Source organism: Cibotium barometz, chromosome 32, assembly GCF_041138505.1.
Source record: "Cibotium barometz isolate CiBa-2024 chromosome 32, ASM4113850v1, whole genome shotgun sequence".
In the NCBI taxonomy this organism is placed as follows: Eukaryota; Viridiplantae; Streptophyta; class Polypodiopsida; order Cyatheales; family Cibotiaceae; genus Cibotium; species Cibotium barometz.
The window spans coordinates 25,750,500-25,777,336 of NC_141077.1; the positions used below are offsets into that span (position 1 = coordinate 25,750,500).

At 45.1% G+C, this 26,837-nt stretch overlaps 1 protein-coding gene across 6 annotated transcripts in view; it reads right to left on the minus strand.

The window, feature by feature from the left end:
- EMB2757 (Transducin/WD40 repeat-like superfamily protein) overlaps nt 1–26,837 on the minus strand; it is a 121,403-nt gene that overhangs the window by 71,974 nt on the left and 22,592 nt on the right. For 5 of the 6 annotated variants that reach the window (XM_086772149.1, XM_086772146.1, XM_086772148.1 and 2 more), the window contains 3 exons: nt 23,327–23,418; nt 21,994–22,114; nt 21,118–21,180 (listed from right to left, as the gene is read on the minus strand). In XM_086772149.1, the coding sequence (XP_086628275.1) occupies nt 21,118–21,180; nt 21,994–22,097 (167 nt within the window). In that variant the 5' untranslated portion in view covers nt 22,098–22,114; nt 23,327–23,418. Of the gene's footprint in view, nt 1–21,117; nt 21,181–21,993; nt 22,115–22,764; nt 22,858–23,326; nt 23,419–26,837 lie in introns of those variants that run through there. The other variant, XM_086772151.1, reaches the window with a different exon arrangement.

Sequence of the window (26,837 nt, forward strand, 5' to 3'; positions counted from 1 at the left end):
AACATGGGTTCCCATAGCCAGTTATAGTGCGTGTACTTTGGATCCAGTAAGAAAAAGCCTCATCATCAACTACCATATTCCCCAATATTTGTTATTGTTTTTCTGTGCTTTCTTTTTTATTGTTTGCACAAAGTGTTGGACTAGATCAAAGATCCCGTCAACTTCATACAAAGCATCTTGCAATACATATGTGGGGACAAGCCCACTGGTGTAGTGTATACAGCAAGCACAGGCACAGCATCAGCGTGGTAGTGAATTGTGCACAACATTTTTTTTGTCATCATTTGGCCATTTGTATGGTTTCCCCCAATTTCTCATGCCGAAATGTGGCTAGTTTCTTGCGCCCAAATGTGGCCACTGTGTGGATCTGACTGTTCTGTGTCCCAATTCCGCGCTTTCCGATGTGCCAGATTCGTGCCCGGAAATGCTAGTGATGTACATGTTCCATGACCGGGAGATTTGTCCATAAATCAAGTGCACATGCACACATGTTCACAATCTTGACATTGTTTTCGCGTGACCTGTATTCGTGTGTTTGCCCGCTATGAATGTCCAGTTCACAAGCCTGGGATGCCTACCCATGAACTGTGCGAGTGCCGTGTAGTCTGAAGTGCTTTGTGGCCTATGAATAGGGGGTAAGTTTGCTCAAAAACTTTGGTTATTTTTATTAAAAATCTCTTTATAAAGTTATAACCTTTGCAGGTTCACACTAGTAATAAGTGAGTGGACATTTAATGAGTGTGCCCAGGGCCCAACCCAGTGGGCACCCTTCCTTGTGCACACAAAGAACCAAAGGTTGTGGAGAGGGCCACCCACTCATACTTGGTGACCCCCCACATATTGTTGGGGTTGGTGGACAAACTCAACAAGCGCATGCAGGGGGGAGAATCACTTTCACTGAAGGAGATTCAAAGGAGGGTGGCGAAGATCCATCATTTTTCTTTTCGTTGTGTGGGCTGCCCGCTCTCCTTTCGCTGGCCTCCTTTGCTTCAAGCGCTGCTGGTGCTGGCTGCCTTCCCTTACAAGCGTTGCTGGTGCTGGCTGCCTCCCCTACAAGCGCTGCTGGTGCTGGACGCCTCCCTTACAAGCGCTGCTAGTGCTGGCTGCCTCCCCTACAAACACTACTGCTGGTGCTGCTGCTGGCCACCTCCCATACAGGTACTGTTGCTGATCGTGTCACGACCCTGTGTTTTTCTCTTGACAGTATGCAAGTGTGCACGGGGACATGGTGGACAGTGTGCAGGACTTTTATTAAACATTCACACTTGAGGCCAAATTATTAAAGTTCCCTTTTCAAAACCCCATGGGGGGGGGTGTTGTGAACAATGGTTTGGAGGGGACAAACGGTTGAAAACCCAATAAAATAAAGAACTCCCTTTTTACCTAATCGTGGCTCTTGGGGCCTATGCTATTATTGCAGAAAAACTCCTCTTTTGGAGGGAGTCGGGCAACTACACAGGTTTTTTTTTTCAAGAGGTGGGCTGCAGCATAGGGAGGTGTGCTTTTTGGCGATTGGGGGCTCCAAGCGCAAGGTGGGACTGCTCTCTCTCTCTCTCTCCCACGCATGGAAGGCAGCGCAGTGTTGGACTGCACTCTCTCTCTCTCTCGCTGGCTAGGAGTCAGACAGCATACACATGCTTTGGCTCTCTTAGTAAAGCGGGCTGGACAGCAAGTTGGAAGGTAGACAGGCTGGCCGGGCAGCAACTCTTGCCCTCTTTTTCTTTGCAACAAACCGGAAGGCTGCCCAGCAGGGCGCACAGGACTGAAGTGCTCTCTCTCTCTCTCTCTCCCCCCCTTGGTGGGCTGGCGGGCAGACTGCAGGCACCACACAGCTCAGCAGGGAGCACAGGGCCACGGCTCTCTCTCTCTTCCTGGGTATAATGACGATTGCAGAGCCCTATACTCACGGCTCCGCATACAGAGAGCCTTGGGAGCCATCACAAAGCAGGAGTCGAGGAGAGAGATGAGGAGACTTACTCGCCGCAAAAGGCGGGCCTTCGCAGAGATTCAGGAGCTAGAGATCTTCCATTTCTTCATGAGTAGAGATAGCCCTATCTCATGGCGGCACTTCAGAGAGCCCCGGACACCGACACCTATTGCAAACCCACACACATGGCACACATATGCAGAGGGCCTATACCACGCCCCACACAGCCACCTATACCTCAGCCACAGGAGCCTCGACCTACCACAGCTAGCTTCTTTACCCACTCGATGGTAAAGGAAGCTATCCACCGCCTACAGCATGGACGGAGGGCCGCCGACCATATGGGCCTACAGGGTGAGCATCTCATATATGCAGTAGATTCTTTAGCCCCTTTTCTTGCACACCTGTTTAACAGGGCACTGGCAGAGGGTTTGCCTGCGAAGTGGACGATGCACACCATTGTGCCGATCCACAAAACAGGGGATATGCTCGATCCAAGCAACTACAGGACGGTTATGGTTGGCCATGTGTTGGCCAAACTCTATGGTGCAGTGTTGGAGCAAGAGCTTAGCTTATATGCTGAGCGAGCAGGTTTATGCTCATCAGGGCAGGCAGGCTTCAGGAGAGCTTTCTCTACCACTGACCATGTATTCACTTTGAGATGTATGATTGATCATGCCAGAGTGAGGAAGAGAAAGCTCTATTGCTGCTTTGTGGATTTCCGCAAGGCATTTGACACACTACCACGAGAGAGGCTCTTTCAGCGCCTGCAGTCTCTTGGCATACCAGCAGATATGACATGGGACATCTATGCATTATATGAGCAGGTTTTTAGGCGAGTCAGATGCCCAGGAGGTATGTCCGAGACTATTGCTAGCACCATTGGTGTGAAGCAAGGATGCCCACTTTCCCCCACGCTATTTGGGTTACACATTGATGAGGTGGCTGACTTCATTACACGGGGAGGTGGAGATGGAGTTGATCTAGCAGGTACCTCAGTACATATTATGCTTTATGCTGATGATATTGTATTGTGTCTAAGTCTCCAGGAGGTCTACAGCAGCATCTACATGCACTCAATGATTTCTGCACACAGAGGGGTCTTACTGTGAACCTTGGAAAAACCAAGGTTATGGTCTTTCATACATCGAGACAGGGCAGGAGTCAGCTGACATTCACTCTCGCAGGACGCCAGGTGGAGGTGGTGACATCATACGTTGTCGTGCCATGGCACGTCTATGGTGTGAAACCATGCATGTGACGCCATCAAATACAAATCTAGATGCATGGGGTTAAGTGCCATGATGAGTCATTATATGATGCCTGAGTACATATGTTCATATTGTAAATGAGGTTCAATGAGATGAGCTGAGGCTGAGCTAGGTCTCGAAGCCTCTGACACTGTGGTGTGAATTGTGGAGTTTTTTATGCTTATGGAGAATTTTGGAGATAGCAGACACCTTGTGCCTTGATAGGACTGGATTATGCTTGTGGGTTTGACTGCTTTATTGATTCCATGAGATGGTGAATTGCTCATAAGCTGTGCCTATCATGGTTGAGTTGATATTAACACTGAGACAGAAAACTTTTATGGTACATAATGGTCGTGGTCATGATCATATGCTTCAGATGGCAAGGTCATATGTGTAATAAGGATGCCAAATGATGCTTTCTTTGATGTGGTGTGGGAAACCTTAGCAAGGTTATGGTGTGAAGAAGGTTGATTTTTTTTAATGGTTATCACTTGAAAATTATATGCGTGGAATGGTAGGCGCAGTGAGAAAATTCAAAATGGGAAAAACGTATTTTTAGCTGCAAAAGGTGGTGTGGGGCGCCGATTTCCTCGCGGGAAAGAGGAGAAAAACCAGAGAATTGCAAGCGGCGCTTATCAGAGAAGGATCTGCAGAAAAGAAACCAGGGACAGAAGCATGTTCGACCAGAGAGCTTGATTTCATGCTATCAGCGACTGTCAATGGCATGTAGGGGTTTGAATTAAAGAGCAAAGTTATTACTTCCCATTGATATGCTTTCTTCAAAATCACAAATTCAGCTATGCGCCAGCTGTGCGCCGTCTGCAGCGAAGCATGGAATATAATTTTACAAAAGAAAATCGTATGAAATCCGCTTCCCCCGCCTTCAGATAAGTGAAAATTTGATAAAATTTCATTTTACTATCCTACCTACCACGTTTGAAAATTCGTGGTGTCAATAAACCTTTAAAGGTTTTGTAAATAAAAAGTGGCTTGATATGAAGAGATGTGAGGATATTGCATCAAGAGACATGGAATCAAAGTATCAGAAATACAGCAAGGACTCTAGTAAAAATTGATTTTGTTTCTATCTTAGTGGATCTAGAATGCAGGCCATGGATTTTTTTTAAAAAAAATCATGTGAATATGTTATAGTTATGCCATATATCATCTTGTGTTTGTGAGTTGTTGGAATTTTAAGCCAGATTTTCAGGTGATAAAGAACATTATGAGATGTTGGGAATGGTGACAGTGGATGTATGGAATGAAAAGGGTCACATGTATGTTGGAAATACTTAAAGGTTATGTTATGCCTACATGTGATTAGCTGGAAGGTTTTGGAAAAAGAAGCCAGTGAATCTATGCTTGGAAAGGGACAAGCATTTGGTACACGAATTCAAGGATGTATTGAGATGAATTGACACATGTATATGTCATAAAAAAATGGACTTGTCCTATGCTTCTTGGGAAATTTTGTATGTGAGTTTCTTTGTTAGGTTTGGTACCTACTCTCACAGCTAGAAGTCTCGTACTTTCCTGGCTATACCGCACACGTCACGACAGCTTTTTGGTGAACCCGACGTGAAACTGTTGGGGTGAGAGTGTGGTGAAATATACAGGGAAGCTATGGCTGAGAATTCTGAGGGTCAGGGGGTTCATTTTGACCCTGGGGTTATGCAGATGTTTCAGATGTTTACCATGTACATGCAACAGCAACAAGCTGCTGAGAGAGGACAAATTTCCACGACCAAAGCATTACAATCAATTGTGAAAAAGGTGGATCAATTTGATGGGAAGGACATCACGAAGTACCTGCGCAATTATATAAAGGAGATGGAGCTAAACAGGGTGACTGAGGAGGATATGGTTCGAAGTTTCGAGCTGGTATGTGTTCCTGAAATAAGAGAGCGCATAAGAGGATTGCAGACAGCACATGGTGGCAGAAATTGGGAGGAGTTCAAGCTTGCTTTAAAGGATGAATATTTCATGGAGGATTCTGAGCGAGTGACCAAACGAACTTTCTTGGAATGGGTCACAAAACCTAAAATGGGAATTTCTGCCACAGAATTGCTAAGAGAGTTTGAGAAGCGCTATGCCCAGCTGTCAAGGATAGAGCGTACAACTTTGGATAGAGAAAAGACAGAGCTCTTCTTACAAGCAGCTGGGAAAGATCTCCAAGAGAAATTGGAAATCCTCCTTGAGGATAAGGATACAGAGCAGGGATTAAAGAGTGATTGGAATGATGTTGAGGATGCAGTTACCATGTTAGCAAAGCGGCAGCGGAGGAGGGATAAAATGGTGATGGGCTCTGCAACCCCCATAACTGCTGTTACCCCGGAGAATCTACCCAAACCAGCTGCTACAATTCCAAAGGTAGATGGGCCGATGGATGAGCTTATCAAGGGTATGCGTGACCTAAAATTGAAGATGTCCAGGATTGAAGAAAAAGGTCTACCATTGGGGCAAGCTTCTATACAAAGGCCTCAAAGCAAAGAAGGGTTTACATATAGATGCATATGGTGTGATGACCCAGAACATGCAAAGAAGGATTGTGCTAGTTATAAAGAAGCTCTTAAAAATCAACTTGTGTTTTTCAAAGATGGGAAAATCCATCTTACAGAGACTGGTCTTCCATTGAGTACAAACTTTGGGAAAGGAGGGATGAAAAAGCTGGTAGAGGATATGGCTGCTAGTCATGCCATTTCTATGGTTGAGGCAGCAACCTATGGATTAAAGGTTGGTCAATTAAAGCAGGGATTTGAGAATGATGAGGATTATGAGAATGAGGATTTTTGGCCATCAACAATGGAATTAATTGCGTCAAAGAAAGTGTCTAAGCAAGCTTTGCATGAGGCAGGTGATTGTATACGTCTTGAGACTGGCTGGGAGGAGCCTGTGGATTCTTTATCTATTCATGCCTATATTGCCAAATGCCAAAATAATGAGGCACTAGTAGAGGAGAAGCGAAAAAGGGAAAATGAGGAAGGAGGGCCATCAAAAAGAGTTACACGTGGAAGTGAAAAGAAGGATTCTGGGCCATCACAAATGCCTCCACCGCATAGCAGACTTCCACAGGAAGTATCAATGGAAGAAGTGCCAGCAAAAATGAAGCATGAGAAGGAGAAGGGTAAAGGAAAAAGTCCACTCTACAAGCTTCAATCTGATATTGAAGCTGCAACAGATCTCAAAAAGGTGCTTGAAGAGAGGATTCTAAACAGCAGGGTGGAATTTACACTAGGGGAAGTCTTGGGGATTGCAAAGAAAGAATTTCATGATGAGATAATTGATATTATACGAAGGAAAAGGCAGTCCATAATTGAATCTATTCCATCACAAGGGGAGGCAAGCACTTCCAAGACTCATGGAGTACAGGTACAGAAAAAGGAAGAGAGAGAAAATGTGGTGGAATGTAATCACTCTGCTGATGGGGCACGACAAGTGCGCTTTGTGGAAGAGGATGATGAAAAAGAAGTTCTTACAAAGAGTCATTACTCCAGGAGCCATTGGGCAAGAGCAACCACTCAAACCCTTGTCAAGATAGGTGATTTGGAAGAGCCATATGTCGCTCTAATTGATCATGGGTCTGAAATAAATCTTATGGCTAAAAATCTCTACAACAAATGTAAATGGCCAATGGATGTGGATCATGGGTGGATGATTAAAGCAGCTAATAACTCATCTGGAGAACTTTATGCAGCATGTCCAAATGTAAGGGTAACTATAGGGGATGTGAAAGATGATCAGAACTTCTTTGTTCAGGAGATGTCATCGTATCCCCTTATCCTTGGGCAACCCTACATTACAGCTGTGAGGATGGAAACAAAGGTTTTGGATGATGGCTCGGCATATGCAAGAATAAGGAGTAAAGATGGCAAAAAAGCTGTTCAGTTTTTGACAGTTTGCATTAACCATGAAAGGAATCGTGAGTCTCTTCGAGCACAGTCACTCCCAAAGATAAATAGAGAATTTATGAATTACAGGGAAATGAGGGATTTTGGCCAGGTGCCATTGTAAAGCGGGATTCCAATGGTACAAGGGAAAGTGAGTTCTCGTAGGACTCAATCAATGTAAATAGCTTTTCAGCAAATTTTCAGGGATTCTCCAGCTATGGGTCACTAGTTTTTGTAAAAAGCAAGGATTTGAAGCGTGGCATGCGAAAATATATACAAAATGAACAAAAAAGTCTTGAGCAGTGTGGTTTTTTGGGGAAGAATGAGTTTATTTCAGGGGTGCTTGATGAGGTGTCATTTGTAGATACTATGGATGTGCTTCTTGATATGGGAAGAGCATGCTTACAGGGTGGAAATGAAATGATAGAGGTGTCATCTGTGGAGATGTATGATATAATCCAGGAATTCGAGGGGGTGGAATGTAAAAACATGAATTGCGAGATGGATGCTCATGTTGATACAAAGTACAAAACAGTTGCAAAGAAGGTGAAACCAGTTGCCTTGCCTTTGCCACCAGGGAGCAAGGAGAAGATAGATGAAGCTTCTATGCAACCAAATCTTAGAGATCCGAAGGAAATTGGGCATAAGTTTACTCAAGAAACTCTAAAAGAGCTGAAGATTGGTGAGAAGGATTTTCTGTTGCCAGTTGAAAGGGAATGCTTTGAGGAGATGCTTGTAAAACATGGGAAAGCCTTTGCTTTTCAGCCGCATGAGATAGGCTGTGTTGATCCAAGTGTAACAGCACCAATGGTGATCTTTACTGTTCCACATGTGCCCTGGAACCTGCGGGGCCAATTCCAGTACCAAAGGCTCTCTTGCCAAAGTTGATGGAATTACTAAAAGAAAAGATCAGGATGGGAATCTTGGAGCCATCATGTGCCCCATATTCCAACAGATGGTTTACTGTACCAAAGAAAAATGGGACATTGCGCTTTATTCAAGACATGCAACCTGTAAACAAAGTCACAATCAGGAATGTGGGAGCAGGTCCAATTGTGGATGAGTTTGCAGAAGCATTTGCAGGGAAAGCTATATACTCTATGGGTGATCTGTATTCGGGATATGATCAGTTCCAGCTGGATATACAAAGCAGGGACTTGACCACAATGAGAACTCCTTTGGGATTAGTAAGGATGTGTACCTTACCACAGGGAGCCACCAACTCAGTGGCACATATGATGAATGGAATGAATAAAGTCTTACGAGACTTCATACCACAAAAAACTGTGCCATTTTTGGATGATGTGCCAATAAAGGGCTGTGATGAGAAAGACAAAGATGGGGATTTGGATTCAAAGGGGTGCCGCAAGTTTGTGGCAAATCATATAAAGGATTGTGACATGATTCTATCCAGGCTTGAAGAAGTGAATCTTACTTTATCTGGGCTGAAATCAGTGTTTGGAGTTGGTGAAGTGCTAATAGTGGGACATCTTTGTAGTACTAGTGGACGCCGACCTTGTCCAGCCAAGATAGATGCAATACAAAGAATGAAAGAGACATGCATTAATGTTACAGAGCTGAGGAGATTTCTTGGAGCATGTGTCTTTTATGTTATTTGGATCCCACATTATGCACATGTAGCAGATCCTCTTTATCAACTTTTGAGGAAAAATCAAAAATTTCTGTGGAGTGCAGTACATATTAAAGCTATGCGGAAGTTGAAATGTTTGCTCCAATCATCACCCACTCTGAGAAAGGCAGATTATGAATGTGGCAGGCCTGTGATTGTTACAGTTGATACTAGTCCTACTGGGATAGGATGGGCAGTAGGACAAGATGATGAGGATGATCATAGGTATGTAATTAGATTTGGAGCAAAGATATTAAGCTTTCGGCAACGAAAGTATCCACAGATCAAGAGAGAGTTATGGGGAATAGTCACTGCTCTAAAATGTGAAAAAGAATATCTTATTGGGGCATCTGTACTTGTGGAAACTGATTGCTTGCCACTTCTTGGGATGATAGCAAGTTGTACCACTCCAGATATTGCTATGCTTAGGTGGATTGCTTATATCAAGTCACTAAATCCTGAGTTTGAGCATATTGCGGGAAAAGATAATCCAGTTGCAGATATGCTATCAAGAGCCAGGTATGAAGATGAGAAAGAGATGATTAGTGACATTGATGATGTGGGTACAAAGTTCTATACTACAGCATATGCAAAAGGGGACCATATTTGCCTATCAAATGCACTTGAGTCTTTTATTGAGGAAATATATGAAGGAGATTGGTTGCTTATTGGTCAATATTTGAGTACTCTGACAAGGCAAGAAAATTGGTCTGACTCAGAATTTAAGAGGATCCGCAGAAAAGCATATGGTTATTTCCTAAAGGATGGGTATCTCTGGAAGCATCCTAAGCAGAGGAATGCTATACCACAGAGAGTCATATGTGATAAAGAGACTCAAGGAAAGCTTGTGAAAGAATTCCATGAGAGTCTCTGGGCTGGACATAGAAGTGTGTGGGCCACCTTTACCAAAATAAAGGAAAAATATTGGTGGAAAGGAATGTACAAGGATATTTCCCAATATGTGGAAACGTGCATGGTATGCCAAATGTACTCAAATGTGCGGCATCGTGATGGTTTGCAACCAACCTACCCACCTGCCATGCACTATAAATGGGTAGTGGATCTAGTTACAATGCCTTTGGGAATTTGGCAGATGCGGTATATAGCACTTGCAAGAAAAGATTTGACAAATCAGGTAGAGGGGCGTGCTCTTAGAACAAAGAGTACGGAAACAATATGCAAATTTCTCTTGGAAGATGTGATCTGCCGGTATGGTTGTGTTGGGAAAATAACAGCTGACAGGGGTGAGCTAGATGTTGAAGAAGCAAGGGAATTCTTCTCTAGAATTGGTATCAAACTATCCCTAACATGTGCTTACAATCCTGAGGGCAATGGAAAAAGTGAGCGAGGACATCCTCCAATCATTAAGGCTTTGGCTAAGGCATGCAGAGAAAGAATGCGAGAGTGGCCAAAGCTGCTACCATATGCCTTGTGGGCTGACCGTACAACTCATAGCTCAGTAACAGGATACATGCCTGCAGAATTAATGTATGGTCAGAAGCCAGTGATGCCAGTAAAAGAAGTAGTTCTAACTTGGAATGTATTACCCTGGGTGGAAGGATTGAGCAGAGATGACCTCCTTGCATTGCGAATAAGACAGTTGGAGAGGAGGCCTGAAGATGTAGAGCTTGCTAAAGCTCGCTTAAAAGATGCAAGGTTGAAAAATAAAGAAAGGTTTGATAGAAGACACAGACTCCGGCCAAAACCTATTGAAGAAGGTGATTGGGTTCTAATGTATGATAGTAGCCTTGACAACCAATTCACTGTTCAAAGAAAATTTGCAAAAAGATGGTTTGGCCCTTACATTGTCAAGCATGTGCATGGAAATGCCACGTATACTCTGTGTGAGCTTGATGGAACAGAAATAAAGAATCTTGTGGCAGGCAAAAGAATCAAGATATTTAAAAGAAGGCATGATAGTGATCCTTTTGATTCACAGGAGACTCAGGATGAGAGGCTTGACAGTGGTAGTATGGATATGGTTGAAGAGGAAGAGGATGATCTTCCTGGTAATGCAGAAGATGAAGACGACATCCAGTTATATGTGGACCTTGATGATGATTTGGCACATACCAGAGGATGTGCAGGTTTAGAGGGGGTGGATGTCGTGCCATGGCACGTCTATGGTGTGAAACCATGCATGTGACGCCATCAAATACAAATCCAGATGCATGGGGTTAAGTGCCATGATGAGTCATTATATGATGCCTGAGTACATATGTTCATATTGTAAATGAGGTTCAATGAGATGAGCTGAGGCTGAGCTAGGTCTCGAAGCCTCTGACAGTGTGGTGTGAATTGTGGAGTTTTTTATGCTTATGGAGAATTTTGGAGATAGCAGACACCTTGTGCCTTGATAGGACTGGATTATGCTTGTGGGTTTGACTGCTTTATTGATTCCATGAGATGGTGAATTGCTCATAAGCTGTGCCTATCATGGTTGAGTTGATATTAACACTGAGACAGAAAACTGTTATGGTACATAATGGTCGTGGTCATGATCATATGCTTCAGATGGCAAGGTCATATGTGTAATAAGGATGCCAAATGATGCTTTCTTTGATGTGGTGTGGGAAACCTTAGCAAGGTTATGGTGTGAAGAAGGTTGATTTTTTTTAATGGTTATCACTTGAAAATTATATGCGTGGAATGGTAGGCGCAGTGAGAAAATTCAAAATGGGAAAAACGTATTTTTAGCTGCAAAAGGTGGTGTGGGGCGCCGATTTCCTCACGGGAAAGAGGAGAAAAACCAGAGAATTGCAAGCGGCGCTTCTCAGAGAAGGATCTGCAGAAAAAAAACCAGGGACAGAAGCATGTTCGACCAGAGAGCTTGATTTCATGCTATCAGCGACTGTCAATGGCATGTAGGGGTTTGAATTAAAGAGCAAAGTTATTACTTCCCATTGATATGCTTTCTTCAAAATCACAAATTCAGCTATGCGCCAGCTGTGCGCCGTCTGCAGCGACGCATGGAATATAATTTTACAAAAGAAAATCGTATGAAATCCGCTTCCCCCGCCTTCAGATAAGTGAAAATTTGATAAAATTTCATTTTACTATCCTACCTACCACGTTTGAAAATTCGTGGTGTCAATAAACCTTTAAAGGTTTTGTAAATAAAAAGTGGCTTGATATGAAGAGATGTGAGGATATTGCATCAAGAGACATGGAATCAAAGTATCAGAAATACAGCAAGGACTCTAGTAAAAATTGATTTTGTTTCTATCTTAGTGGATCTAGAATGCAGGCCATGGATTTTTTTTAAAAAAAATCATGTGAATATGTTATAGTTATGCCATATATCATCTTGTGTTTGTGAGTTGTTGGAATTTTAAGCCAGATTTTCAGGTGATAAAGAACATTATGAGATGTTGGGAATGGTGACAGTGGATGTATGGAATGAAAAGGGTCACATGTATGTTGGAAATACTTAAAGGTTATGTTATGCCTACATGTGATTAGCTGGAAGGTTTTGGAAAAAGAAGCCAGTGAATCTATGCTTGGAAAGGGACAAGCATTTGGTACACGAATTCAAGGATGTATTGAGATGAATTGACACATGTATATGTCATAAAAAAATGGACTTGTCCTATGCTTCTTGGGAAATTTTGTATGTGAGTTTCTTTGTTAGGTTTGGTACCTACTCTCACAGCTAGAAGTGTGTACTTTCCTGGCTATACCGCACACGTCACGACAACGTGTACCTAGGGGTTACCTTCTCTGCAACAGCCACCCGCTTCACCATGGGTTCAGTAGCCAAAGCTAGATTGACACAGGGATATGCAGCATTGGCTATGCTAGAGAGACAGTGCCACCAGGCGCATTTTCGGGAGCCCCGGACGAAGGGGTGGCTATTTGACACATTAGTCACACCGGCACTAATGTATGGAGCAGCAGTATGGGCGCCAGGCCTTGCTACTTGGATTACACCCAGTCAGCCTCTACCGCCGAAGATGCTATACTACAAAGATCAGTTTATGCGTATCTCAGCGGATGGATTCATACAGAGACCTGGATACATGGATGTGTACATCCTCACAGCGCCCGAGTGGCGATTGGCCAACTCAGAGTGTCATCACACCAGCTTGAGATTGAGGCAAGTAGGGCAGCACGGATCCCCAGAGCAGAGAGGATATGCAGACTATGCCAGGAGGAGGTTGAGAGTGAGGAACATTATGTATGCAGATACAGAGCATATAGTGTCATTAGAGAGAGATACACCACCATCTTCAGTGGACATCCCTCACTCTGCCAGATCATGGAGTCCGCAGACCAGTGCAGATTTGGCCGGTTCTTGTTAGAGACAGCGCCACAGAGAGACTGATACGGACTCATACCACAGGGGCAGGTGGGCGACAGCTCCACCTCACTAATTTCTTCCACAGATCTATCCCAGTGCCTACCCTGACACAGGAGGGGGTTACACTTCAGCACACTGCGGACCTCCGAGCCAGACGGAGACCGAGAGCACCAGGCTACCAAACTCCCAGACTACATCAGAGGGAGATCACAAAGATACGGACTCGACATCAGCACCATATCCAAGAGCGGCAACTCACTTACACTCACACCCGGAGATCATGCTCCGAGGTATTTTTGCCTCGCCATCGCCTATGTATCACATATTACACCCCCATTATGGTACTGGTTGGAGCCAAACAGATCTGCATTGCATTCTTGTATATCCTACGCATATAGGTTGCATACTGAGCCTCTAGCAGGAGTGCTCCATCCATCACACCCCCCCACTAGTTCAGTACTTTCATACTTTATTTCATGTTCATTTTGTCCCTTTTTTTATGGACATCCAGAAGACATTGACAGTTGTACATTGATTTGTCTCATAGGTCGAGTTCGGCCTCTAGTAGACGTTAATACAGCTCTCTCTCTCTCTCTCTCTCTCTCTCTCTCTCTCTCTCTCTCTCTCTCTCTCTCTCTCTCTCATAGGCCGAGGCTGAGTCGTGTAGCATGCCTGCCCGTGTACCTGCTTGCCCGCGACTATGGCCTCACTGCTACCCGCGTACCTGCTCGGTGCTCGGTGCTGTCGCCTCAAGCCTCGTGCAATGTGTAGCGTACCCGCTGTAGGCTGAGTCGTGTAGCATACCTGCCCGTGTACCTGCTTGCCCGCGACTGTTGCCTCACTGCTACCCGCGTACCTGCTCGGTGCTCGGTGTTGTCGCCTCAAGCCTCATGCAATGTGTAGCGTACCCGCTGTAGGCTGAGTCGTGTAGCATACATGCCCGTGTACCTGCTTGCCCGCGACTGTGGCCTCACTGCTACCCGCGTACCTGCTCGGTGCTCGGTGTTGTCGCCTCAAGCCTCGTGCAATGTGTAGCGTACCCGCTGTAGGCTGAGTCGTATAGCATACTTGCCTGTGGACCAGCCTCGTGTAGCATACCTCATCGTGACTGTTGACAGTGCTGACTCTTGAGTGGACACGACTCTTCAAACTCAAAGTTCAAGGCAAATAGGACTGCAGGAGGCGCCTGGGTTTGCAGGTTTGCAGGTAGTTGCAGAAAGCGCAGAAGGGACGGCTCCAGGCCTACTGGCAGGCTGCGCAGGTGCAAACAGTAAGGTGCAGGAGGTACAGCATCTAATAGGGGAAAACATGTCTCAACCACTAGAGGGGGAACAGGATGGTGAGACAACCTTTCACACCCCCACGAAGGCACCAAATGCCTACCGCAGAAGACTGAGGGAAGGAATCATGTCCCCTGGCTCACGAAGGTTTACGAAGATGGCCCGACGAGATGAGGCCCTTTATGAGGAGCTACAGCTTCACATAAGGACAGAGATGAACACCATGCGACAGGAGCTTGAAAAGTAATGGACCGAGCAGATGCATGCCCAAAGGAAAGTGATATACGAAATGCTGAAGGAAGAGATATATGTCCAATTGAAGGGAGAAATGCAAGCCCAAGTACGGGTTGAAATGGAATTAGCCCAAGCCTTGATGCACACGGAAATGAAAAAAGAGATGCAGAAATGAAAGGATGACATGCTCCGAGAGATTGGCACAACAGTTGCATCATACCAAGGCACTTTGAAGACATGTATGGCTGACCGCGAAAAAGACATCACAGAAATGCAAAACACTTTGGAATCATGTAAGGTAAAAGTGGCTGCAGGTGAGAAGGAAATGCATTCATGGGCTGAAATTGCCACTGCCACAAAGAAACAAATTGAGGAAGTCAACCCATGGATTGAAGTAGTAAAAAAATAGAAAGATACACCAGTCAATAAAGTAGAGGTGATGAATGCTACATTGGAAGAGGAAGCCAAGAGACGGGCACGTGCCTTACATGTACGTGTAGTTGGGTGGGAAGATAAGGGAAATCCCCAAGAGGATGCAAAAGCTCTTGCAACAAAAATTGGAGCCACTGATGTACCCATTACCGGAGCATGGCGAGTAGGCAGAGATGAAACCAGGGCGAAGATATTGATCATCAAGCTTGGTAACTTGGAGAAGAAGAAGGCCTTCCTCTCCAAAAGGATGGCCCTTAAGGGGGAAAAGATTTATTTGGATGAGGACCTTACACCGGCACAAATAGCACACCAGAAGGAACACATGCCGCGTGTGCTTGAGGCAAGGAAAGAGGGAAAATGGGCGGTATACAGAGATGGCCGAGTCATCATTACGGAGAGGAGGTCCGCTTGACGGTGCGCGGCCTATGAGACCTTGCGATTCACGGTGTGGAATTGCAACGGAGCCCTTAGAACAGATGCAGGATACTTTGAGGATACTTTCAGACACAGTGATATTGCTATGTATACGGAGACCCATCAGCGCACAAACAAGAGGCTTCCTGACGTCCGGCGTTATAGATGGGAATCAGTTTTCCGCCCTCAGCCATGCACAGTGTGAGGTACCAGAGGATCGGGAGGAGTGGCAATACTTTACAGGGAGGAGCTTCGTGACAAAATACATGTGGTACATAGAGATGCAGATGCGAGGTACATGTGGGTCCGAATATGCAGAGGGGGGCTCCGCGAGCTATATGTGGCGGTATGCTACTTTCCCCCAGAGCCCACTCCAAGTTTGCACCATCAGGAGAGTCGCCCTATATACCACTATATGATGATATCATGAGGTTTGCCAGCATGGGAGACATATTACTATTGGGAGACTTTAATGCACGTACAGGCACAGAGCAGACAGAGTTGTATGATACTCAAGAGGCTATGTACCGGGAGATCATGGCAGAGGATGTAGGGTTGCAGAGATCAGCACAGGATGAGGGGGAGATTACAGATTATGGCAGCCATTTTCTCACACTCGGGAGTGCACATGGGTTGGTCATATACAATGGCTTATTGAGATGGCAAGGATCAGATGCTCTCACACACTGGAACTCTAAAGGGGGAGCGAGCACAGTGGACTACTTGATGGGATCTCCATCATTGATACCTGATGTGCGGGGTTTCACAATAGGCCCACTGGCATAGCAGCCGATCATGCATACCTGAGTTTCACACTAGTAGGTAGATCCCCGAGAGATGGGCCAACCACTCATCTACCTAGGTACCCGAGATATCAGTTTACACGTGAGACAGTTGGGGTTTACCGGGATGCAGTATCTGATGGCTTGTTCGCTTTAGACCCGCATAGCTCTCTGGACGAGATCATGAGAGGATTGGCACGTGTTCTACATGCATCCGCCTCATATGCGTTTCCCTGCACTATGATCCCTTCCACCCACCCCCGCAGCACTGCCCCACAGAACAGTTGGTATGATGATGAGTGTCGTGAGACACAAGCACAGTTACATCGTGAGATTGCCATTGGATCTCGCACACATAGACAGGCCAGGATGATCTTTCGGCGCCTTGTGCGGAGGAAGAAACGAGCCTATCTGGCTAAGCTAGAGGAGGAGATCTACCAACTCTTCCTGGGGAAGGACAGCAAGAGGGCATGGAAGATGTTTCAGGAGAGACAGCCTGGTACTCCGATTACTGCACCTGAGGCATGGCATACTTATGCTAGAGAGCTATATGATGCACCAGGACAGCCCCCCACCCCCCCTCCACTGGGAGCTAGACCGTCTAGCAGCACCTTTTTTACTATGCGGATGTTGCTAGATGCGATAAACAGGTTACAGAATGGAAAGGCACAGGATCATGATGGGCTAGTTGGAGAGCACTTCTCATATGTACGAGACACTTTGGCTCCGCTCATCGTACATGTGTTTAATCGTGCCATTTGTGAGGGTTTCCCGACAAGCTGGACAGAGCATATCATTGTACCACTCTTAAAGAGTGGGGACCCCATGGTACCAGGCAACTACAGGACGATCATGATTGGTCATTACTTGGCCAAATTATATGGCTCTATATTGGAGTCGGAGCTGAGCCGATAGGCAGAGAGGCATGGTCATTGAGCACATGGACAGGCTGGCTTCAGGAGAGGATTTACTACCTTGGATCACATACTGACACTTCGGGCACTTATTGAAGAGGGCAGGGCACAGAAGGGAAGGATATACTGCTGCTTTGTGGACTTCCGCAAAGCCTTCGATACCGTACCACGTGCCAGGCTTATGCACAGATTGCATGACATTGAGGTACCCGAGGATATGCAGTGGGGGATATATGCTTTGTATGAGTCTGTGACAGGCAGAGTCCGAGTTCCAGGCGGACTATCTGATAGGGTGACCAGCACGATAGGGGTGAAGCAGGGATGCCCGCTATCGCCCACCCTCTTTGGATTGTACATTGATGCAGTCTCTGATTATGTAGACAGATTGGGAGGCCCAGGGGCATGCCTGGCAAGGATGTTGATACCCATCTTGTTATATGCTGATGATATTGTTCTAATCTCAGACTCTCCGGGAGGACTACAGAGACACCTGGATGCAGTACAGGCTTTTTGTGCGGATAGAGATCTGACAGTGAACCTTGGGAAAACCAAGGTTATGGTGTTTAACACCACACAAGCATGGGTGACGAGATCAGAGCCTCAGTTCACTTTCCGAGGGGAGCCGGTAGAGTACGTCAGGTCATATGTCTACTTGGGAGTTACTTTCACAAGACCGCGTTTCTCCCTGAAGGAGGCAGCAGGCAGCAGCTAGATTAGCTCGAGGGCATGCAACCTTGGGGGCACTTGAGAGGCAGTGTGCACACATACACTTTCAGGAGCCAAGCACCAAATTGTGGCTATTTGATACGCTTGTCACACAGACCCTCCTGTACGGAGCTCCAATTTGGGGGCCCAATATACATCACAAATCTCAGAGAGGGACAGATGAGGGATGGAGGCAAATGGAGAGACCACTGATTATGATGATTGCCCGCATGATTCGGAGCAAATCATCAGTACCACATGAGATTGTTCGGGCTGAGCTGGGTGCCCCACCAGTAGTAACCGAGGCCCTATTCTAGGCAGTTACCTTTTTACAGCGGCTATGGGAGCTCCCTCAGCAGAGGTACTCCCGTTTGGCATTGACCTCATCCATACAGTTGGCAGAGGATGGAGATACTCATTGTTGGTACGCTCAGATGACATCATGGTTTGACCTACATGGTTTGCGGATAGAGGCACTAACACCCTTTCAGTACAGTCTGGATTGCCCATTTTTGGATCTCACCCGCTCATAGCAAAACCGCGTGATCAGGTTAGATATCATCAGAGTGGACACAGAGAGGACATGGACGAGCCCCCTTGAGCCCTTGGGCACGAAAATGACTCATTACAAGAGCCATTTTCTACACCTCTCACCGGATGATTTTATCACCCGCCCAGCGTACATGGATGTACACCTATCACATGGGATACGTTGTGCCATTGGACAGATCTGGACCTCATCACACCAGCGGAATGAGATAGGGCGATATGTGCATCAGATCGTGGATGACCGCATTTGTCAGCTATGCGACCAAGAGGTAGAGACAGAGGAACACTACATTTGCTGATGTACAGTCTATTATGAGATCCGAGGGAGATATCACTGCCTCTTCCGAGAGGGTTTTGGGCCGTTACACAGGGTCATGGAGTTTGAGGATCAGAGATGCCTCGGATTGTTTCTACTTGAGCTCAGGAGACATAGAGAGACCCTCTTGGCAGACAGGAGGGCGAGCCATGATGTACCTAGACATAGGACCCTGACAGATTTCTTCGGCACCAGCACCAGCAACCCAGCCCACACACCTCCTGATACCTCCTCCATTGGGCCATCAGAGCACCGACCACGCTCCCAGGGAGTCACCACTCATAGAGCAGTTATCTTATGTCGTGCTCGTCGGCCACGCCCACCAGGATCCCGACCACGGCATCCTCACCATCGCCAAATCAGAGCCATTATTGCTCGGCATCGGAGGCGCCTACCTCGCTTCTACGACCTCTCCATTCTAGACAGCCCCATGGCGGAGATACTTGATCTAAGGAGAGGGCAACACTTCAATTGATCAGCATACATGGATCTACCTGATATACATTTTCCAGTATTTTCTACTCAGTATCATCTCGGAGTCTTGCAATTCTATTCTTATAACTGTAGGACAATCAGTTTATTGTACTTTTCAGTCTTGTTCTCTTTGATGAGACACCAACTTCAGATGTACTCTCAGTTTTGGTCTCATAGGCCATTATGGCCTCTTAGAGAGGTTAATATATCATTTCATTTCATTCGATTTCTCTCTCTCTCTTTGAGAACTGACAAGCTGGACTGCAGGGAGCGCAAGGCTGGACTGTGGGTTGTCCCTCGCTTCGCAATACGAGGAAACAGGCCTATGATTTATGGGATATAGGTCTTTGGTTTCATGAGGGAACATGTCTTTGGATTCATGGAAACATGTTTGTTTGTTTTTTGGTTTCTCCACGAGATAGGTCACATGCAGGCAATGGGTACAGGAATGGACACATTCTCGAATCCATGACTGAGATGGATAGTACCCTTGGAAGGCAGAGAGGGTTGATACAGGTATGTCCAATGTATGGTATGTTGTGCCGTGATATGGTTGTGGCAACCCTGATCATGGGAGAAAGCTTCTGTATGCAGGACTCAATGTGTGGGAGTCTTTTGATGTGAACAATGGCTGGACTTATTTGTGGATGCCGAGTGGACAGGAAGCCATGATGCAGGGTCTTTGCAAGCTTCAGGAGTTCTACTGTGACTAAGTTTCCAGCCTTATTGTAATCAAAGCTCTTATAATCAATTAAAGAAATATTGCAAGGGACACCACTGCGTTTTGGAGCCAATCGGTGTCTGTGTACTGTTTTTAGGAGCACTCTAGCTCCCTCTGTTTGTTTTCCTTTTCTTGGTCCTCAAAGGTGTTGAGGTGTTTTGTGTGCAAGGTTGTTTTTGCACCACCCTTTGGTTTTGTCCAAAGACCAAGGCCGGTTTATAGATCGCTATCTTTACAAGTGTTGTAGCTGCTAGTCGCCTTCCATACAGGCGCTGTCGTTGGTCGCCATATTCTATTGGATGTTGCCTATCATTTTTGGATACAGGCTGCATTGCCTCCACGACTAGGGTGGACAGCATCATTATTTGCTCAACGAGTTATCTTCCACCGAGAGTACCCAGTCCAAGCGCCAGTACGGGCACTGTAGCATCATGCGTGTACTCGGAAAACCAGTATCGTGACTGTTTACTCCAGTGAAGGGCAGGAAGATTTTCTCGAGGGACATCGACTATGAAGGGAATTCTTCTCCGATTACTTGTTTCGTCTTTGTATTTATGGGCTTAAATGCACTAGGCATTATCTATTTTCAGTTTCGTCTTTTGTCTTAGCTGTCATAAGGATTTCAAGGGCTTAAGTGTTGCTAAAACTCAATACGGTGCCCAATACAAGTTCACTCCTAGCGGGGTGCATGTACACTCTTTGCGCTCATACTTTTGATTCTAGTAATTTAAGTCAAGAAACAAGATTTCCAGTGGGGCCAAACCTCTTATAGTGGTATCATGTACACTCTTATAGTGGTATCATGTACACTCTTTGTGCTCATACTTTTGATTCTAGTAATTTAAGTCAAGAAATAAGATTTCCAGTGGGGCCAAACCTCTTACAGTGAGCGGTATCATAGTGAGGCTCCATTTTGAAAGCGAACTATTCTCGCCAAGAGATCTTATTTACATACACGCAATGGGCGATTATGAACGGTAGATAGACATAGCATGGGGGGCATAGAAGCCGCCATTTGCTGCAACACACAAATTCGTTTGGGCAAAAAAATTCACACATGCACCGGGGCAGGCCCGGGGAGGGAAGGGGAGGAAAACACACACGCGCACGTACATGTGCATGTCTGTGTCATATGTGTGTGTGTGTGTGTGTGTGTGTGTGTGTGTGTGTGTGTGTGTGTGTGTATTCGTACATATAAATATGTATACGTGTGTGAGTATGTGTGTGTGTATGTGTGTCTGTGTGTGTACATGATGCATACACTGAAGAAGTTAAAAGAAACCACAAGCCAATGTATACCTTGCAGAAGTGAGTGGCCGACGTTTAACCATGTCCCAGACTTTCAGCTCTCCGTCTAAATCCCTGGATACCAACAACATTTGTAAATATATCTATATATTTACATAAATTTGTTTGTGCATGTGCACACATAGACACATACACATACATATATGCATACATACACACAGACCATGTATGCATGCATGTGTTTATGTGCATGTCTGTATTTTTATTATGTATCTTACTATATCACACAAGTGTGAAATTGTCTGCTGCCACGTAGCACAGTGTTTGGAGATTCAGAGTCTCGTGGAGAGGTCCTGAGTTTGGATCTCGCTAGCTACGGCCGGGAGCAATATTGCAAGGGGGCGGGGGGACCCACTTGTGGGTGCATGAGTAAAATCTCTCAAAAAAAAGAGTGAAACTGTGACCATAGATTCAATCTACACCTTAAATTGAATAAAAGAAAATATTTCATTCATTAAGGGGTGTTTGTTCATACAGAAAGTATAGTTTTGCTAGTGCACAGCTCCACTTGTATATATAAAGCATCTATACAGACACACACACTCACTCTTTTCATGACTATGCCAAGTGTATTTTGCAACGAAAAGTTCCACTTGAATCCAGCAGTCAATGTCAAGAAAAGAAAATATTTCATTCATTAAGGGGTGTCTGTTTATACAGAAAGTATAGTTATGCTTGTGCACAGCTCCACGTGTATATATAAAGCATCTATACAGACACACACACTCACTCTTTTCATGACTATGCCAAGTGTATTTGCAACGAAAAGTACTTGAATTTAAGTGAGATTTGTGAATGATGAGGCATACATGCAACCATTACATGCATCTGAATAAATAATAAATAAATAAAGAATAAGTCTCAAACCCTGATAGAAGTAGAGAAGACCCATGAAATGCCAGCGCCGTGACAGCTGCCCTATGGCCACGCAAAACACCAACGGGATCTGGAGGGGGTCCCTTGCCAGCCATTGGCCAAGAAGAAATCACTGCATACAACATTATCCAATTCACAAAATTTTACATATAAGCAACACCAAAAAGCAAATACCCACCAGATATCAAAATGCAAATATCTGCATCTATCTATCGATACATACATACATACATACAACATTATCCAATTTACAAAATTTTACATATAAGCAACACCAAAAACCAAATAACCACCAGATATCGAAATACAGATATTTGTTAACTATCTATCTATCTATCGATTCATTCATACATACATACATGCATATGTGTGTATGTATGTATGTAAGTACGTACGGTATACAAGCTTATTGTCCTATAAATGATCATTTAGTACGTACTGTATACACACAATTACCTTCCATGATTAATTGAAACTAACTTATTGCCCTATAAAAGATGATTTATTTATATATACCTAGATGAATGCAGGAACATGCCCAAATTCACCTTATAAGCAAGTGCAATTTATAACCCCATGTTAGTCATCCACAAGACAATAAACCATCATCTCCATCATGCAGTATGGACTAGATACTACGACATCCCCACTAACGTGATCAGCGCCGAATAGTGGGTGTTGAAATTGGTATCAATATACGCTCCCAAACACCCCCCCCCCACGCACGCACACACACACACACACATAAGATCATTTATTTACCATGCTGTAAATTCTTCTTCTGTATTGAAGACCATCCTTAAACTGTCACCTTGTTTATCTCGGAAATTATTCAAGTTCCAATGGCTTCCAATTTAAAGGCTGCAATTACAAATTCCTTTAAAAAAAAGGTATATATTTGACAAGATATAACAGTAATTGTGATCCTCAAATTCTTTTTTTAGTGGGAACGTGTTCCTCAAGTTCTACTTTAGGTTCTCTGTTCATTTTCATGCAAATTCTAAAATTATTTCTCGATCCCATTTTCAGAATGTGGGTTTTTGTTCGGAAATGTGAAATGGTTTTTCATTATAAAATATCAGACTAGGTTTCCAAATAGCTTTTTCAACACGTTATTTGTGAGTAATCTTTTGTGCTTTTCCTTTGAGTAGAAAAAAAACAAACAAGTTGCAAAATGCCATTTGCAAATAACGCCCTGCCATTCTTGAAAATTATTTATTTATTTGATGTCAAGTTTATGTACAGCGTTGCAATATGCTTGATAAGAGGCTTAAACACAATCCAAACACAATTGATTATCTTTAAAAACAACCATTATCGTTACCTAGATGTGAAAATCAATCTGCTACACAAAATCGGATAGTGATATTGGGCTTTGTTTAATCGATTACCACCCCATCCAAGGCACCCTCATCACTGAAAATCATAAAAATTGAAAAAAAAACATGACTAAATTTAACCCTTGCAATGACAAAACAGATAATAATTGGTTTATACATACCCTCAAAGAAACAAAGCAAAAACTCAAAAACATAACCTAAAAATTAGGGTTATGCATATGATAAAAAAAGCCAAAGTGAGAGTACATGTCACGACCCATTTTTCTCTGGACAGTATGCAGGTCTGCACGGGGACATGGTGGACAGTGTGAATGGCATTAGTTTGGAGTTAAAAAAGGAAACCCATGTGTGGACAACCCCAAGTGTGAAGGGGACAAAGAGATTTTAATTTAAAAGGTTTTATAACCTTTCGTGCCCAAAAGCTAATTTGGGAGGCTACTCCACTTTTAGAGGACACGCTTTTCTCTCTCATGCTTTTTGGGAGGCGCCAGCTGCATCTTTAGGGGGATGCTTTTTCAAGACGAGGACTGGCGGGCAAGTTGGGCTGCGGCATAGGGAAGTGATCAGCAGGGCGCACACAATTGAAGCGCACTCTCTATCTATCTCTCTCTTGGAGGGTGGCGGGCAGACTGCAGGCAGCACATAGTTCAGGCCCGCACAGATGGGCAGACTGTAGGCAGCGAACAGTTCAGCATGGCCCTTCCTTTTGTGCAACAGACCGGCGGGCTGAACTGCCAAGTTTCTCTCTCTCTCTTGCTAGGAAGCGGGGCTGGATTGAGCATGTTTTCTCTCTCTTTAAAGACTGGCAAGGCTGGACAGCAGGGACCATCGGGTTGGGCAGCAGCCCAGCCCATGCGTTTTTCTTTCTCTCTCTCTCTCTTTTGGGAGGAGGGGTTTTGGCAGCTTGGAGAGTGGAATCCAAGGACTTTTTATGGGCTGTTTTTGTTTGGCAGCAAATTCAGCTATGTGCTTGGGTTTCCGGCTGCAAGTACAAGTCAATTGAATGTGTTCCTTGGCATGGGAGTGATGCAAGCTCACATGGCTGCATGCTCATGGAGCAGATTGTTTTCTTCCTGCTGAAAGGAACAGAGGGACCTGCAGTTATGGGCATCTCTAAGTTTCCAAATGTTTCATGAGGGAACAAGTAACTAGATGTATGCCGTTGTTGGCACTGTTGTTGAATGGTGCTGTGAATGGTTCTGTATGATAACAGGAAAAGTTTTCAAAGGGAAACAGGACTAAGGGTTTCATGTGGAAACAGGTCGTAGGTTTCTTGAGGAAACATGTTTTGGGGTTCTCCAAGAGATAGGTCACATGCAGGCAGTGAAGGTATAAGAATGGACACATGTTTGGTACAGCCTTGCTACTAATTGGACAGGGGACAGGGAATCCATGACAGAGATGGATAGTACCCTTGGAAGGTAGAGAGGGTTGGTACGGGTGTGTCGACTGTATGGTATGCGCTGCTGTGATGCGAGTTCTCTTTTGCGAGACAGTTTGGGAGTCTGTGTTGTGATGCAAAAGCACTGGATGGGTCAGGGTGTGATGCTGTTCATAGGGTGAGAGGCTATGGATGGTTGTGGCAGCCCTCATCATGGGAGAAAGCTTCTATATGCAAACTCAATGTGTGAGTCTTTTGATGTGAACAATGGCTGGGCTTGTTTGTGGATGCCGAGTGGATATGAAGCCATGATGCAGGGTCTTTGCAAGCTTCAGGAGTTCTACTGTGACGGCTGAGTTTCCAACCTTATTGTAATCAAAGCTCTCTTATAATCATTTAAAGAAATACTGCAAGGGGCGCCACTGCGTTTTAGGGCCAATCGGTGTCCGTGTACTGTTTGCAGGAGCACTCTAGCTCCCCGTGTTTGTTTACCTTTTTTTGGTCCTCAAAGGTGTTGAAGTGTTTTGTGTGCAAGTTTGTTTCTGCACCGCCCTTTGCTTTCGTCTGAAGTCCGAGGCCAGTTTACAAGGTTCCGCTGCCGGGACATCGTCGACTTTCTCAAGTAGGCAAGTCCGTGGTTGCTCTGGTCGGGACAATTGCCAACTTTCCTAAGGAGGCGAGCTTGTGGTTGTCTCATGAGAGTCACATCAAAAGCTTCAACATGTGGAAAGTGAAAAGGAAGTGTAGGCGGCAGTGCAGGATTGTGTGTCTTTGCCTATATAAGGAGAAGAGCAAAAAGCTGAAGATGAAGCTCAGGAGAAAAGACACCAAGAACAAGAAGTAGTCGGCCAGGAACAAGAAGCAATTGAAGTGTTATGGTGCAAAAGATGGGGTGAAGGCTATGGCTTTCAACACTTTGTCACCAGTGGTATCTTCACGGAGGCTTCAGGGGTTCGGAAGACAGTTTCTTTCTATGTTTAGAAGTGGTGATCTACTATGCTTCATTGGGGATTTGTGCTTACCACTTGGGTGGAGTGCAAGCAGGTTTTGGGTGCCTGAGGATGTATCAGATGAGGCTCAAACAGAAGTTGAGGAACTGGATGAGGTTCTTATTCCCGAGTAGATACTAGCACATAAGGAAAGAAAGGTACGAGGTAAAGTTTCCCGTCGCTATCTTGTGAAGTTCAAGAACTATTCACCGATGGATGCGAAGTGGATGGAGGAGGATGACTTAGAAGATTCACTTCAAGAATTGCAGCTTTATCTTGATGCCTTTGAGTTGGAGCCGACTCTTGCTACCGCTCATTCAGGTTCAGCAGTACTGGGGTCTAGAGCATTGCCTGATGCTCAAGAGGGGGGTAGCACCTCCGCTCCCTTGTTACAGACAAGCTGAATTGTCATCTAGGAGTCGCTTGGTGACATCTTTGTATTCACCCGAAGGTACTGAGGCTGACAGTACATCTGCTTATGGAACTTCTATGATATTGTGTACTAGGCACATGAGATGGTACAGTTGGGTATGGTTCACAATCCGCCGCACCTTGAACTATAATGTCACATGCATCCCGCACTTGAATGCCACGTAAACATTTCTGTACAGAAGGTGCAGGACCTGGGATGGTGAACTGGTCCCATGTGAGTCCAGGACGAGTCAGCCAGGGATCCATCTCAAAAGTCCAAGGTTAGGTGTGCATTGTCCTACACAGGAGTCTAAGGTCAAGTGTGCACTGTCCTACACATGAAACAGTGCCAGTCCGCACTGTGAGTCTCCCTCTAGAATGATGTGAGTGATTCTGTGTATCGGATATGGTACCGGATGCCAGATCACTGAGTAGTTAGTGTTTAGAACAAGGGGCCAGCCCATAGGGCTACCCCGGATCTTAGTGTGGGCATGGGAATGGTGTGGAACCACCCCCATGAGGGCCACGAAGGCCCAGGCTGAACCCACCAGCCATGGAGGGGCTGTAGGACAGCCCTAGGGCAAGAATAAGGCAGATTCCAAGAGTTTACAGCCTTTACATGGTTGTAGGGCAAGTATGGGGCAGCCCATACAGGCTGCCCAGCCCTTAAAATGTGGGCAAAGGCTGTGTCCAGCACTCTGGAAGCAAGCGCTT